Source organism: Ochlerotatus camptorhynchus, unplaced genomic scaffold (assembly GCF_037179485.1).
Source record: "Ochlerotatus camptorhynchus isolate MF236.1 unplaced genomic scaffold, CSIRO-AGI_Acam_v1.1 ptg000170l, whole genome shotgun sequence".
Classification (NCBI taxonomy): domain Eukaryota; kingdom Metazoa; phylum Arthropoda; class Insecta; order Diptera; family Culicidae; genus Ochlerotatus; species Ochlerotatus camptorhynchus.
Genome location: NW_027040660.1, coordinates 581,904 through 597,627, shown reverse-complemented (window position 1 = coordinate 597,627; position 15,724 = coordinate 581,904). Strand labels below are relative to the sequence as shown.

Below are 15,724 nucleotides of genomic sequence, written 5' to 3'. Positions count from 1 at the left end.
AAAAAGCCGACGAAGAGAATCTGTCAATGTTACTTAGGACCTAATGCAATGTCCAGCTTGAATTCTTCACGTGACGAAAATTGATGATGATGACTAGTCATTGAAAAGACGTCAAGTTTTGTTTTTGTCATTCCCTTTGTGTAAGAAGAAGAAACAGGAAGAAACTAGCTCCCTGTCTCAGTCAAAACAAAAGATCTGCTGAAGGCATCCAGCTGTAGAAGTGCAACTTGTGGCCGTGGCTTGTGCTAATCTTGGTACCATTTACAATTATCGGACTGATTGTTCAACGTTATCAGAAGAAGACGGCTCAGGCAGATAGAGTGGATTATTAGTGGAAACGAGATCACTGAGCCAGCACCCATCGGAATAGAGCCTAGGTGTCATTCTTTTGATAAGGTATGCAATACTTATATACGTGGGTTGTTAGCTCATTAGATACGAACTTAATACCGAGTTCATCTTTTTTTGTGCAGCTGCAAAATGTCCGCTAGAAAGCTGACGATTCTCTATGGAAGTCAATCCGGGACGGCTCAGGATCTTGCTGAACAGATATGGCGCGATTCCAAAATGTACCACCTTCAGGGGTGCGTTTCCGCCATGGATGAGTATGACATTGCACGACTGCTCGAGGAAAACTTCGTCGTTATGGTTTGCTCCACCTACGGTCAGGGTGAGGAACCGGACAATATGAAACGATTTTGGAAGTTTCTGCTTCGTAAGAGCCTTCCGACAGATTCACTGCGTGGGATGTTCTTCGGAGTGCTCGGTCTGGGCGATTCGAGATATCCGAAGTTTAACTACGTTGCAAAGCGGTTGCACAAAAGATTACTACAGCTGGGTGCTACTGCACTTCTTCCGGTAGGTCTGTGCGATGATCAGCATGATCTGGGATATGGCGCCGTGTTCATGCCTTGGATGAATAATTTTTGGAATAAGTTGACCGAGCTGAGCCCGATTCCTGTAGGTTTACGAAAGCTGACCGAGAGCCCTAGAGAGTATCGGTGGGTCGTGGAACAGCACTCAGGGTCGGCTAACGAAGAAGCCGATATGTATGCTGAAGTGAAAGTAGATAATCTGTTCGTTACGACGGTGGAGGAAAACAGGCGTACAACTGCAGAGGATCATTTCCAAGACGTGAGATTCATTACGTTTACCAAGAAAGCCGTAGATTGGAAGCCTGGTGATGTAGTGTATGTGAGACCGCACAATTCTCCCGAAGACGTGGACCAACTATTCGAATTGTTCCAAGAGCACAATCTAGGACTGCACAAGGATACCGTCGTGTTGGTGGAGGAAATTGATTCTGGTGAGTACCGTCAAAAGAATTGAGGATTTTCGGATGTTTTACATTTAGTAACAGGTACTGTTATACGAATCAACTTTATTTATAATACCCAAATTATTGTACATCATCATCCTGCTGCCATCCGTCGTCGTCCGAGAGGAACCTCCGCTTGGCCGCCGTGTTCATGTAAGGCCGATAAACCCATTCTGTGTCAGCCGCATCCAGGTCATCCAGCGTTCCCAATTTGATCTGGTACAGTTTCAGGAGAAATCTCGGGCCTACCTCCGTCATAACCATCTCCCGATCCACTGTCTTGAACGTGTGATGGCGAAAGCTGATGTAATCATCGTGATTTGCGAATGTCATTACGCGTTTGGCGTCTTCCTTCGGCACCGGGAATAGATGCTTCAAAATCGACATCGTTCTCTCGGCCAGTTTTGTTTTGAAATTGTGGAAAATCAAATGAGGTTTCTGTTCACTCATCGGTCCAATGTCGGGGATATCGTGTCGCATCACAACTCCAGACAAGTTGAACGAAGCTGTTGGTCCGTACGGAAGATGGCAGATGATCAAATTGTCCGGAACACCTCGATGTTCGTGCACCACGATGAAATCCGTTACGTTGTTCGCCCGACAAGCATGGATCAGTTGTTTCATCTCAAAGTTACCACGGTTCATCCGTTGCGCGTTCGGAAAGATCAGTCTCATTTCCTTCACAAATTGTTTCAGCTTCGCCGAAGGATCTCTGGAAGTGGTGATCATTATCTTTGGATCTTCACACCCGGCGTATCGGTACTCGTCATCCTGGGAATCGGCTGTGTTTGCACCACCACTGACTCCTCCGATTTCCGCTGCTCGTTTAGGTCCTTCATCGTTCCATTTGAGCTTGTCCTGTAGGGTGAGGGCGTCCTTTTTCAGATCTCCGTGAATCGGCGTGTGCTCCTCGAGGGATTGCTTGATCTTTGCTTTCTTGTCTTGCAGGGATTTATGTTTGCTTTCCACTGCCTTTCGGTAGAGGTACTCCCGACGGAGACGGGCTTGACGGCGGAGCATTTTCGCTAACCAGTTATTGTTACGTTAAATTTTTACGTTTTATTCTCGGAATCTAAACAAAACACGCGTTTTGGAATTTTATGAGAAACTGAAGCATGGACACTTTTGTTGACATTCGTATACAACGAACATGAGGGTTGACGTTTCGGAGACGACAGCTTTATGCTGCCGAGGGGTGAGAGGAAGCTGTAAGAAATTACACTGATTACTCAAAGTGATTACACGAAGAAAAAATACTACCCAAAATTTGAGTTCTTTTTTCTTAATTTTGAGTTTAGCCTCTCACTTGCACTTGTTATTGTTGTCAAAAAAGGAACGAGAGATTCGACCCAACGATATAGTACAGCCCAGTAAGTTACTTTTGAGGAAATTAAATGTTCTCAAATTTACGGTTAAACTTAATTTTGGGTAGAATATACTTATAAGAGTAAGTTTTTTTGCTGGTGTTAAATGGAAACTACTATATGCGATTTACTCAAATTTGGATTATTGGGTTGAACCCGGGGACAAGAACTTAATTTTGGGTAGTTTTTCAATTCCGTGTAAACAAAAAGTAGCGCACCTGCAGGGTTGGGATTTGAATATTTACACTCAAAAATATTACAAAACGAATAAAGATTAAATTTTATGCATTTTATGGTTAATAGAAATTTATACATTGTTGCGCTTAAATTTTTTGTCAAAATTAGACTAATACCAGGGGGTGGAAACTAACGATTTTAAATTGATTCACTGCTTGAGTAGCCTATTGGTCCCAAGTACTTCTATGTCCCAAGTATACTTCTACCAAGTACCCCATTCTAGTTGAAATTCTATTACTACACTATGTTTGTTTTGATTCGCTATAAAAGTTTGACAGATAACATCAGGGGTGTGTGGATTCATGCAGAACATGCAGGGGTGAGTGAAATAGCTTAGGACTGCTTGGGACCGTTGTTCTGGTACTGAGTGATCCAAACATAATAATGATTTTCTTTGGGACCCAGTGGTCTTAGAGTTACCTCTATGGTACAATCCAGTAGTAGTGGTGTTGCCATGTGGTACACTGAAAAATTGCAATAGCAGGTTAGCCACCAAAGTTTTCGAGCCGCTCCGTCTGTCACTTCGTTTGTGGTTTCAATAGTGCCTTAGTGGTTATGATCTTCCGGATTTCTTGTGTGTGAGTAGTTTTAAATTAGGTGCTAATCAGTTCAGATGTGTGGGAAATCGTAAGATAAGACAACTACTTATGGAAATTGGCAAGATGTTCAATGAAAAATGCTTTAGTTTGCGTTGTGAAAAATCCTTCTTCTGATGTAAACAAACAGTTTGGTTTAAGTTTCCTCTCGAACTCGCGTGGTGCACTCCACGTTGGCCATTAAAAAGGCCTATACGAGTCATGGGTTACTATTCTAATACTTATGGATTGATTACAAGCTTAAAAATAATGCCACGAATGGTTTTAGCAAAGACAAACAGACATAACGCTCGCAAGTTGTTCATCGAACAAGCATTCAACGGTCAATTTGAAAGTATCGTAGTGCCGCCATCTGTACCGCGCATAGTCAATTCTCTTGCGTTTGACGTTTACACACTACCGCCATCTGTTCAATGTAGTGCCCACCACAGTGTACTCAACAGATGGCGGTAATGTTTTAGCGACGATGTTTTACAGTGAGAAATATGCAATGTGTTATGTCTGTTTGTCTGTGGTTTTAGTCACCTTTCTCACCGGGAGAGGGTATTAATGTTGCGTTTTTTTTTCAGAAGCATATGATAATTCGGAAACTGGACCATATTGTTAATTTATAATATTTGTTCTCAGCAGTGCCGATTTCGCACCTGATTAGACTCCTGCGCTAAAAATAAGTACGTGTACTAATAATTTCACAGGCCTCCCTTAGCTCAGTTTGTAGAAGCTCAGCTACAAAGCAAGACCATGGTGGAGGTGGCTGAGTTCGATGTTCGATTGTGAATTGTCCCAAGTATATGAGGATCATTTCCGTCTGTATGGCATCCACGCTGGAGTACGAGACGTTCGAAGTAACGATCCCTCATACGAATCTGCCTTGAAGTTGAAAACCGGAATATCCCACCACACTGAACCAATTTGACATATTCCTGTTATGTGGAAGTCTAATAATTTTGCGCTATAAGATAATCCATTGAAAATGATATGATTGAAAATGTGTCAGGTAAATTCTATATGAATATCTGATACATTGACAATGCTGATAATTTGAAAACTTTTATATGATCGCCATGTGATAAATGAAAATCGGTCAAATTATAATAATTAACTTAAATGGATTTGAACCCGCATAAACAATAACCATAAGATGCGCCTAACCACCAATTCGGGATATAATTCTAACTTTATGTGGTACAGTCGTACCATCTATGATATCGTTAGTGTATGGCACCCGTTTATTAGGGAAACCCATAAGCATAAGCTTTACTTTTCACCACAATATAATATATGTGTCATAAATCAATCGAAGTAAAGTTTATGTGAAAATCACATGAAATTTACTTATTCTTTTGACACATATATTTAATCGATTTCTAAAAATAAATCGAAAAATAAACACCAGGCAGTGGGAGCTTTCACAGTTGTGTTTTTTTTATTGTAGCTGATTTGGGATTCGATCCAGAACTGTTGAGCTGTGATGCTTTTCGTGTCTGCGCTCGATTCTATTGGGCCACGGCTGACTTCAATATTGAGCTCGTTCAATTAGCATGAAGTAATAACAGCTCTCCCAACATGGAATATAGAGCAACGTTATGCTCGTTTTGCTAGAGTGAAGAAAAATAGCACTGACCAATATATGCTCCGTTTCAGTGGTGTCGTGTATTCAAATCATAATTAATGCTCCTGTGTGCAATAAAACAACGACTACATCATATGAGTTCATGGAACTGGTTCATGAAGTTCGAGTACTAGTGCTGGAATCTGAATTAGCCGTGTAGAAGGCTTACAATTAGAATCTTAGCAAATAAATATTGCAGTAGAATAATTTTTTTTTTCAATCTCAAAACATTCTTTTCCGGAACCCCTTGTCTTATGAAACAATAACAAACAATGATTATTTATTACAGTATCATTGTTGTTAGCAATATTTAGTTTGACTAATCATTCTAATTAGTATACGATAACATAGTTGAAAATTGTTTCAATAATTTGTAAAGAACAATTATGTAAGATGTATTTTATTGGGAGCGATGTTCATCCCAGAAAAACATACCAAAACAAATGTTTGCTGTTGGATTTCTTAAAAGGCAAATCTATATGACTATTTAATGATTGGGATAGATCTTTTTACAATATTCAAACCTCAAAAATCAAAGGAAGCTATTCCAATGAGATATACATGTTTTCCTATACTGCAAAGTTAAATGACAGTCCAATAGTTTCTACATGTCTGTTTACACGCGACATATCAACAAACGTCAAAAATCGTTAAAAGCAACTCCAATAAAATATACAGTATGCAAAAAAAGTTTATCCACCCCCCTACCAATTTACATTTTTTTTTGTTTTTCTGGTGAAAATAATATTAATTTTATGAGTGTTCCTCCATGATTTATCAATTTATGTTTATTTATCACATTGCCATTGAAAATACGGCGTTTATATCTTTTCTTGAGATTTCATGTGATAAATTATGAAAAATGGTAAAAAATTACGCAAAAAAAGTTTATCCACCCCCAAACGGATACTATGATTTAAGTGTGTTTTACAGAGTTTAAGGGTGTATTCTACAACTTTATCGAATGTAAACATTGTGTCTATCTGTCATTTAGTGCTCTTGAAGTTTTCGTGCTCAAAATTTCAGTTATGTGTTCAAAATTGGAAGTTATTTGTTTCAAAATGCCCAAAGAAGACCAAATTTGGATCCGTATCCGAAATTTTATTATTGAACATCACATAACTGGCAAAAGCTACCGTGATATTGCCGATATTGTCCAGCTTCACAAAGATGCGGTCGCTAGAATTGTGCAGATGTACAAAAAGCGTGGTTCTATCTCACCAGCTAAGCAATTGGGGCGTCCTTCAAAGACAACTGACCTAATTGACAGAGCTATCGTGAAGAGTAGAAGCTGGACCGGGGACTATCAGCTCCGAAAATTGCGAACCAGATTGAAAGCGAGTTTTCCATTCAAATGACATCACAATCTGTAGGAAATCGTCTTCATAAGAAAAGTCCTAAGGGCAAAGTAGCTCTTAAGAAGCCATGGTTGTCCGCAAAAACATAAAAAAAAGATTGAAGTGGGCCCAGGACCACATTTCATGGACCAGTGATGACTGGAATAAGGTGATCTGGTCAGACGAGACGAAAGTAATGCTATTTGGGTCACCATTGATACCATCAGACCACACCATCAGATACCATAAAATTTTGGTCCATGAAATGTGGTCCTGGGCCCACTTTAATCTTTTTTTGATATATATTGCGGACAACCATGGCTTCTCAAGAGCTACTCTGCCCTTAAGACTTTTCTTATGAAGACGATTTCGTACGGATTGTGATGTCAGTTGAATGGAAAACTCGCTTTCAATCTGGTTCGCAATTTTCGGAGCTGATAGTCCCCAGTCCAGCTCCGCCTTCTTCACGATTCCTCTGTCAATTAGGTCAGTTGTCTTTGAAGGACCCCCCAATCGCTTAGCTGGTGAGATAGAACCGCGCTTTTTGTACATCTGCACAAATCTAGCGACCGTATCTTTATGAAGCTGGACAATATCGGCAATATCACGGTAGCTTTTGCCAGTTTTGTGATGTTCAATAATCAAATTTCGGATACTGATCGAAATCTGGTCGTTTTTGGGCATTTTGAAAAAAAAAAAATAACTTCCAATTTTGAACACAAAACTGAAATTTTGAGCACGAAAACTACAAGAGCACTAAATGACAGATAGACACAATGTTTACATTCGATAAAGTTGCAGAATACACACTAAAACTCTGTAAAACACACTTAAATCATAGTATCCGTTTGGGGGTGGATAAACTTGGTTTGCGTAATTTTTTACCATTTTTCATAATTTATCACATGAAATCTCAAGAAAAGATATAAACGCCGTATTTTCAATGGCAATGTGATAAATAAACATAAATTGATAAATCATGGAGGAACACTCATAAAAATAAACCGATTTTCACCAGAAAAACAAAAAAAAAATTGATATGGGGGTGGATAAACTTTTTTTGCATACTGTACATGATTATCTTATATGATATATCTTTTAGTGAGCAATATTCATCATGAAAACAGGTACATTTTACTCGATTTGCTCATAGTGCAAACTTATATGATTTTCCATTAGTTTCTAGATGCCTGTTCCCACCCATGACATATCAACAGTTTTTCACCATGAAATATATCAGACAATATTCATATACATCTTACCTATCGCTAACCACGTTCGAAGCAAAGTATTATCAAGTACTAAGTATGTGAAATTACGATAGAAATCATTCCATATCGCAGTCATAGTTTTTAAGTGATAATCCATTGGAATCTATCAATCATCACATAGAATGAATAAATCTCCTGACATTGCTATGTTATAAGATGAATCCAATAAACGGTTCATGTCGATTTGTTTCAGTGCAGCAACAATCGATTTTACTCCCGTTCTGTACACTCAAAAATAATACAAAACGAATATAGATTAAAATTTATGCATTTTCTGGTTTTTCAAAATTTGGTACATTGGTTCGATTAAAATTTTCGTCAAAATTATACTAAGTCCGAATAACGGAGTGGAATTCGATCAGTGTTTACTAAAATGACAAGAAAAAGAACACCTGGATTTCCTTCGGAGCTTCGTGCTGGTGAAGAGCTTCGTCCCGGCGGATTTCTTCTGCGCCTGTGATCTGCTGGGCAGCTAGACTGCGTGAGCATGAGTTCATCCTAATGAACATCGAGATTGTAAGTATTTTTTGAATAATATTCATAAAAAATAAACTAATTTAAAAAGCTTCACAATTTTAATTTATATATGAAAACAATAATATTTACCATAAATAAATTAAGAAGCGAAAAATACATTCTCTCGAATAAACCGTATCTATGCATTGTAGGTATATTTCAATTTTATACTATGGGACGCATAAACCTACTACTAAGTTTGCATTCTCTCCCTTTATACCGACCTTTGCGTCGGTACGGAGAGTTGCGATTTAGCGTAACTTTTATACTATTTAGATTTCAATATTTTTGGAGTGTATGTTAAACATACTGTCGGAAGTAGTGCTAGTCCGCTGTATAGCGCATTATTGTTCGATTACAACACACTAGGCTTCCGACACTATGTTTAACGGGTTTAACGTACAGCACGAGTAAAATCGATTATTGCTAATTAAGGCCCAAGTGCAATGACAGCGGAAGCGGAACGGCAGCGGAAAAGCCCGATCTGAGTAAGCCTACTTGTCGGATTGAAAACTAGTTAGAACCAAATCGACTTCGGTTAGGCATCTTGTTGTCATCTGTGACAACTGTCAAACTTTCCGTTCCGCTTGCGCCCACATTGCGTTTAGGCCTTTAGTGGTTTATTTCGGTTTTCAACTGTACCGATAATAATAAAACCAAAAAAGTAGAAGGGTCTGTTCCTAGGGACACGAACGGAAGGTTGACGTAGGACCGCTAGTGGACGGAACAAATATGTTGATCATTTAATTCTTAACTCTTTCCGTTTTTGAATTGGTGGTCCTGAAAAGGGCCGGTTGTTTTGCAAATTTTCATTATGTCGCAAGTAACATTCGCACCAATCCGAGTAAAATAAGGTTTTGTTTTGATGACCGAAAAGTTATTCCTATTTCCAAGTAAACACATATAATCTCATAGTGATAGCAATGTTTAACATATTTAGCAGGGTTTTAATCATACAAATGCAAATCGCTAGCTTTCATGCTAAAAAATAATGGTTTTTGAGTCAAAAGTTATTATACGTCGTTTGGTGGCCCCTATTGTTACTTAAGTCAAAGTGTATTTACCAGGATATTCGGGAGAATTATCAATTACGTCTCCTTACGTGCAGCCTATTCATCATTTTAGGACCACCGAAATCATCTTTTTTTTATCTAGTTCGTTTATTTGGAAGGCTCAATCGCGTTAGCTTTACGGAGCCGATAATTCATTGTTCACTGTGGGTAACAAAATTCACTTAATTCTATGTCTAGTAGGAGTTGGGCCGATTACTCGCGGCTTACTCGAGGTTAGAAGGGTACATTTTCGAAGGATAGGATCAGGGGAGGAGCTTGGGGTAGGGTTTCGTTGTATCATCAGAGCGTTGTCGCCAGTATGAACGGTAGTGCTGTTCTAGCTTCGTCCGGAGTTCGACCGGCTATGGTGGGTGACCAGTGGGCGACGATGAGACTCATCGAGACGGGGGACAAGACAAACAAAAACTAAGCAGAGATCACGGGTTGCCAACACGTCTCTGATAGGAACATAGGGTTGTCTTCCTTGGGCCTCGAGGGTATTCAAAAGTCACTCTCTGGCGGCGTCATTATCCGTACATTGCCAAACTGCGTGTTCGATGTCATCGTAACCGTTTCCACACCGACAGATGTTGCTGTCCACGAGGTTTATTCTATTGAGATGAGCATCTAGCGAATGAAGTCACGACTTAAGCCCAAGCCTTTAAACCACGCTCTCGAAGAAACATTAGGAATAATTGAATGTAACCACCGTCCAAGATTTCCAGTGTCCCAATCGGTTTGTCAACTCGAAAAGGTACTCTGACGCACTAAATGGTAAAATTCATCGTGTGAAATTTGCCTGTCATACAATTCGCCTTCCTGCGCGCCCACCTTTGCGAGAGAGTCCGCCTTCTCATTGCCTGGGATTGAGCAATGTGAGGGGACCCATACAAAGGTAATCATATATGATCTTTCGACCAGCACACACATCTGCTCCCTTACCTTTGAAAGGAAATAAGATGAGTGCCTACCTTCTTTCATCGACCGAATAGCCTCAATCGAACTGAGACTATCCGTGAAGATGAAGTAATGGTCTGCGGGCATGTTGGAAATCATCCCCAATGCGAAGTTGATTGCTGCCAGCTCAGCAACAAAAACAGAACAAGGTTCCTGAAGTTTGCGGAAGGCGCTAGAGTTTTCATTGAAGACACCGAAGCCAGTGGATCCATTGAGACGGGACCCGTCTGTAAAATATCTTTTCATGCAATTGACTTGTTGGTACTTTTCAGTAAAAATACGTGGGATAATAATAGGTCGAAGTTGATCGGGAATCCCATGAGTTGCAAAAATGTGGAACGCTTCACGATTTTGCGTGTCATCCTTGCGCAGGGGCCATGCTACTCTTCTCTGTATCGTTCCAATTTTAGTATAAGTCCAGCCGAAGCTAGGACGACCGAAATCATCTTAGCAACAAACAGTTCGATTTATTCACTTTAATAATGAGAAAGCGAAACGACGAACGTACACTTTTTACGGGTTTCTCAGCGCTGTTACTTTAGTCAAACGGCATCTCCATAGAAATTGGGTGAAGTAACATCGAAAACTATTGTGATCGGAAGGTGATTACGTCAAAAAGCAATTTGACTGGCAAATAAATTTAAAAATTGGATTTGATCCTATATTCGGACAGCATATAGTGTAATATCAGGAGAATCGATTGACACTGATAGCTCGACTTTGTTTACCTTTGTTACATTCGACGTAATGAAAATTTGCTCTTGATTGGATGACATAGACTTCTTGCCGCGAGATCTCACTAACACAATTGTGCTAGTCTAACAGAGTAAAAACGATTTGGTTTATTTTTTTTAACCACAAAGTCAACTGTCAAAGTGTCTCACCCGACAGCGGGTTTTTTTTACTCACTAATACCAACGGTGTCAGAGAAGTCTATGAAGAGTGAAGTTGCAGTAACGGTATGCCAATTTAAAAAGTTAGTTACTGCATCAAGCGTCATCAAGGCATAATGTTTCTACACTAAAGGGAATCAATAAATAAAAGATGAGAACCAATTATCAACCATGAATATGCAATATATTAAGCAATTTAAAATCACAGCAAAATTTATTCTGAATAATCTGGAAAATAAATTGCTACGGTATTTATTTCTGCAATTTTCTGGGGGGGGGGGGCAACCCAAAGCCTGGGAAGGGTCAGCCCCCCCCCCCTCTATTTACGCCAATGGTGGGCACACATAAAACAAATTTACTCCCGACTATACAGGGGAATTTCAAAATGGAGACGGAAAACCAGTATGTAAACATTGTGGAAACCCCAATCAATATCATAATGATATTGAACCTACTACCAGTTGATTTGTTTCATGCAGCTGGAGATCCAGAGCCAAACTGCGGGATGCTCACTATGCCCCACCTGTTCAGTATTCCCCTCCTCCTCCTACGTACAGGAAGGCACCAGGCATGGAAAATCATTTACATTCATTTTGTGCATTCATTTGCCTCTAACTTTTTTCATTAACAGAATTCAGTAAAGTAATGTATGAAGCTTTTGTAGGTTTTATAATTACCTACAACTTTTGTCAATGAGATCTCGACTATTGCAATTTAATATATGTGTTTTTAAAACGGATAGATCTGAGGATTTAGTAGTTAGTGTCATCTTGTGTTCCCCCAAGTTGTTAGCTGCCCATCGGTGTACCCCCATGTTTGTCTTTTTCATCAGTTGGTCGCTTAGTTCGAGATCAAGAGCACATTGCTCTCCAAACCTTGTGTTCTCAATCCCTACCCTGCCATCCATTTGTTACAATTTGTTACCCTTAACCTCGAGATAGCCGCGAGTAATCGGCCCCCGCTTTACTAACGTTAGTCTTAAGAAATTTTGTAACCTAAACAATGAATATCGGCTCCGCAAAGCTACGGCAAATGAGCCTGGAAAAATAAACACATTAAAAAAAAAAAAAAACTTTTGTCAACGATTCAAATCTGTATCTCTTATGTATGATGAACCAGAGCAAACTGAACCCTCCATTGTTTTTGAGTGAATGTAAATTACATTCACCGAAAAACAATAACATGATCTGCCCGCTCTAGTTCATCATGCATAAGAGATACAGATTTGAGTTATTCACAAAAGTTGTAGTTCATTATACAACCTACAAAAGCTTAATACATAGTTTTACGGAATTCTGTCGATGAAAAAAGTTAGAGGCAAATGAATGCAAATGAATGTACGAAATGAATGCAAATGATTTTCCATGCCTGAAGGCACTGTATATAATTACGTTGAAAATTAGATTTGATTCCAATTAATAATTTCGTAGTCCTATGTAAAAAAGGCGGTTGTGTATCAAACATAACCACTGACTTTTAAATAAGTATGCATATTTAATTTAAAAATAACAGCCACCATCATTATTTTTTTCCGTTTCATTAGAAATGCCCGTACCGGCAATCTTCCGGAAACCGCTACCCCTCGAACGCATCGCCCAGCAGTACTGGGATTTGACGGCCATACCACGTGCGCGTGCCTTTGCTGTGCTGGCACGAACATGCCCCAACGAATTGGAGTGCGAAAAACTTCAGGAATTCTCCAGCTACGAGGGACAGGAGGAACTTTTCTCCTATGCCAACCGACCGAGACGCACAATTCTGGAGGTGCTACAAGATTTCCCCCATGCCTTTGGGGCTCTTACCTTAGCGGCACTGTTCGAACTGTTTCAACCGATCAAGCCGAGGGCTTTCTCCATCGCTTCCTCGGCCGCCAGTGGGAAGCTGCAGATTCTGGTGGCCGTTATCGAGTATCGGACGAAGCTCGTGGTGCCCAGAAGAGGCTTGTGCTCCACTTGGTTGAAACGATTGCAGCCGGGTGATACGCTGAGGGTTTGGACTAGGAAGGGAACTTTCCAACTACCTGGTGATACCGTGAGTAGATGAACACTTGCCGATGTCTGGATTTTAATTTGATCCCTCATTACAGACAACTCCCATAGTGATGGTCGGTCCCGGGACCGGTTTAGCGCCATTCCGGTCGATTCTTCAGGAAAGGGAAATGCTTGCCGATCCGCGACGCAGTGGTCCTCTGGTTCTGTTCTTCGGCTGTCGCAAATCTACTGCAGACTTCCACTGCGAATATGACCTGCGGCGGATGGAAAACTCAGGCCTTTTAACGTTATTCTGTGCATTTTCCCGCGATCAGGAGGATAAGGTGTACGTGCAACATCTGATAAGAAAGCAAGGTGATTTATTGAAAAAGCTCCTGATGGAACAAAATGGATTCTTCTTGCTCTCGGGAAGTTCAAAGAACATGCCCGACGCCGTTCGAGATGCACTGGGTGAAGCTATTGGGAATTCTCTATATGTAGACGAAATGGTGCAAAGCGAACGTTACCAGGAGGAGACCTGGGCTTAGCTCAAGTCCTGTTTATATTACCGGCTAGTTCCTTATACTAGAATACAAATACATCTGTTACTCTGTAAAACCCCAAACTTTTAGACTTCCGGCGTCCCTTCGTCGGTCGTTGGTATCCTTATCGTCGCAAGCATATGCCAACATGTACTGCTTCGGATGCCATGCGACCGTGAATGTGGCCGCATCAACCGAAATGTCCGCAACCTTTTCCCCCGTCTCGGTGTCTCCAATGTCGATGATGAGATCTTCACTCGCAGAGGCCAGCAATCGGCCGTCGTGACTGAAAGAAATCGTTCTCACAGGCCAATCCAAACGCGAGAACACCCTCAAGCAGGCAAGTTCTTCAGCATCCCATAAAGATACCAACGCGTCAGCCGAACCAGTAGCAAAATACTTCCCCGTGGGATCAAACTCGATGCAAATACAAGTACTTGGGTGCGCCTTAAGCACCTGTTGCAGATTGAGATCCGGGTAATTCAGAATATGAACACATCCCTGTCCATTCGTCAGGAAGAATAAATCACTGCCATTGCTCCAGGCAATTTCGTTCACCTCGAACGAAAATTGTTCCTCCGCCAAAATCTTGTACATCCTTGCATCGATGAACGTCACCAAGTCTTCCTTGTTTCCAACGGCAATCGTGTTGCCATCCGGGGACCATGTAATATTGATATTCTCACCTTTTGTGTTGATGATAGTGGCACACTTCCCGATCCGAGCATCCCAGATTCGCACCGTTTTATCACCGCTGGCCGTACTAAGCAGATCCGGAAGCGAAGCGTGCCAACAAAGCTGGTCCACTGATCCGGTGTGTCCGCGGTAAGTGCTTTCTTTGTTCTGCAATGAGTTTCAAAAATGTAAATTCCGAGGAATTAATAAAACCAAGCTCCTACCAATCGTTCGCGGTCGAGAGTGAATATGACCACCGATTTATCGAACGAGCCAGACGCCAGCCGGCGTCCGTCGCAGTTCCAACCAACCGAATGTACTTTGGCGGTATGGGCTTTCGTAGCTTCGCGAGTTTTGTTATGCGTTTTAAAGTACTCCTGCAGTTCTTCGACGTTAGATTTCGTCGAAACCATTTTGCTGGTTTTTTGTATTTTATACACACGAACCCGACCTACCTATTTGATTGAAATGAATTATAATATTATTGGATTTGGTTTAGATTCTCACGAAACACAGTCGGAGCGAGCGCGTTGTTTTGTTTCTAATAATAATCGAGGGGTCTGTCAGTCGTACTTCATCAAGCACAGAATGTATTTTGCGGATAATGCGCTACTTTTCATCAGGGCTGTCCATTTATACAAACTACACGGTCGATTGAAGCAACTCAATTTGAGTTTCATTCACTCAATTTCGCATAAACTTAGGTTGTGTTCCATTTGGTGAATTTTCACTTAAATTTGGAATATCATCAAATAAAACTGATTTTGTACCAGCCTTATTTCTGACATACCAGGAATCAAATTTGACAATTTGTTTCAAAAGAAAAAAAATCAGATCGAAAAAATTCAAATCATTTGATTCATAAAAGTGACATGTGTAAATAGAGTTTACACTATTTTTTCCCTTGATTTCTCGCGTCACTTTTCAAATAGACCAATGTAACAAATGTAAACAAATCGAGTTAAGCGATACAAGCTATTGCTCTTCTATAATTGTATGTGATACAAAAACACCCATCCAAATTTACTTTCATTTATTTAAGATAATCATTGATCAAAAATTGTCCAATGTACAGATTGTTGATGATGGTTACTTGATTGTTACTTCAGTCATTCGGACTGCCTAACATGATTGGTGCTCATTTTCCAAAGGCGGGGCCAATCTAAAGTTAGGTACTATACTCTGAAATCTGTGAAAGGGAATCTAGTATCATGTAGACAAAACGTCCAATGTAACACTCATTGATTATGTCATTGAGAAAAATCGTCCAATGTAACATGTCCGATGTACAACTCGACTTGTCAAAACGTCCTATGTGGTTTTTTCTATGTTGTAGCATGAAATTCAAAGTTAAATTGTGATTTTACCGTTTCTTCTGAATTTT

General features: G+C 40.3%; 3 protein-coding genes and 1 non-coding gene across 4 annotated transcripts; 1 reads left to right on the top strand and 3 right to left on the bottom strand.

Moving 5' to 3' along the window:
- The first annotated feature begins 195 nt into the window (after positions 1–195).
- On the top strand, positions 196–13,741 carry LOC135701639 (NADPH-dependent diflavin oxidoreductase 1). The gene is made up of 4 exons (XM_065222489.1): positions 196–396; positions 474–1,306; positions 12,697–13,184; positions 13,240–13,741. The coding sequence occupies exons 2-4, from the start codon at positions 481–483 to the stop codon at positions 13,669–13,671; spliced, it is 1,746 nt and encodes a 581-aa protein (XP_065078561.1). The 5' UTR covers positions 196–396; positions 474–480; the 3' UTR covers positions 13,672–13,741.
- Positions 1,367–2,450, bottom strand: LOC135701645 (U3 small nucleolar ribonucleoprotein protein IMP4). The gene has a single exon (XM_065222499.1). It carries the CDS (start codon positions 2,336–2,338, stop codon positions 1,400–1,402), a length of 939 nt encoding a protein of 312 aa, XP_065078571.1. The 5' UTR covers positions 2,339–2,450; the 3' UTR covers positions 1,367–1,399.
- On the bottom strand, positions 10,588–10,694 carry LOC135701650 (U6 spliceosomal RNA). The gene has a single exon (XR_010517647.1). It is a non-coding gene; the product is annotated as a U6 spliceosomal RNA (small nuclear RNA).
- Positions 13,643–14,787, bottom strand: tex (THO complex 3 homolog tex). Its single transcript, XM_065222496.1, has 2 exons — positions 14,565–14,787; positions 13,643–14,508 (listed from the first exon to the last, which is right to left on the bottom strand). Exons 1-2 carry the CDS (start codon positions 14,751–14,753, stop codon positions 13,729–13,731), a joined length of 969 nt encoding a protein of 322 aa, XP_065078568.1. The 5' UTR covers positions 14,754–14,787; the 3' UTR covers positions 13,643–13,728.
- Positions 14,788–15,724: the final 937 nt, after the last annotated feature.

What these genes read in the sequence shown, in the direction of transcription:
- LOC135701639 (XM_065222489.1), top strand. Translation starts at nt 481, where the DNA reads ATGTCCGCTAGAAAGCTGACGATTCTCTATGGAAGTCAATCCGGGACG. An exon ending in GGTGGAGGAAATTGATTCTG is followed by an intron (nt 1,307 to 12,696) that starts GTGAGTACCGTC and finishes CCGTTTCATTAG; the next exon opens with AAATGCCCGTACCGGCAATC. An exon ending in TCCAACTACCTGGTGATACC is followed by an intron (nt 13,185 to 13,239) that starts GTGAGTAGATGA and finishes CCCTCATTACAG; the next exon opens with ACAACTCCCATAGTGATGGT.
- tex (XM_065222496.1), bottom strand. Translation starts at nt 14,753, where the DNA reads ATGGTTTCGACGAAATCTAACGTCGAAGAACTGCAGGAGTACTTTAAA. An exon ending in CTCTCGACCGCGAACGATTG is followed by an intron (nt 14,509 to 14,564) that starts GTAGGAGCTTGG and finishes AACTCATTGCAG; the next exon opens with AACAAAGAAAGCACTTACCG.
- LOC135701645 (XM_065222499.1), bottom strand. Translation starts at nt 2,338, where the DNA reads ATGCTCCGCCGTCAAGCCCGTCTCCGTCGGGAGTACCTCTACCGAAAG.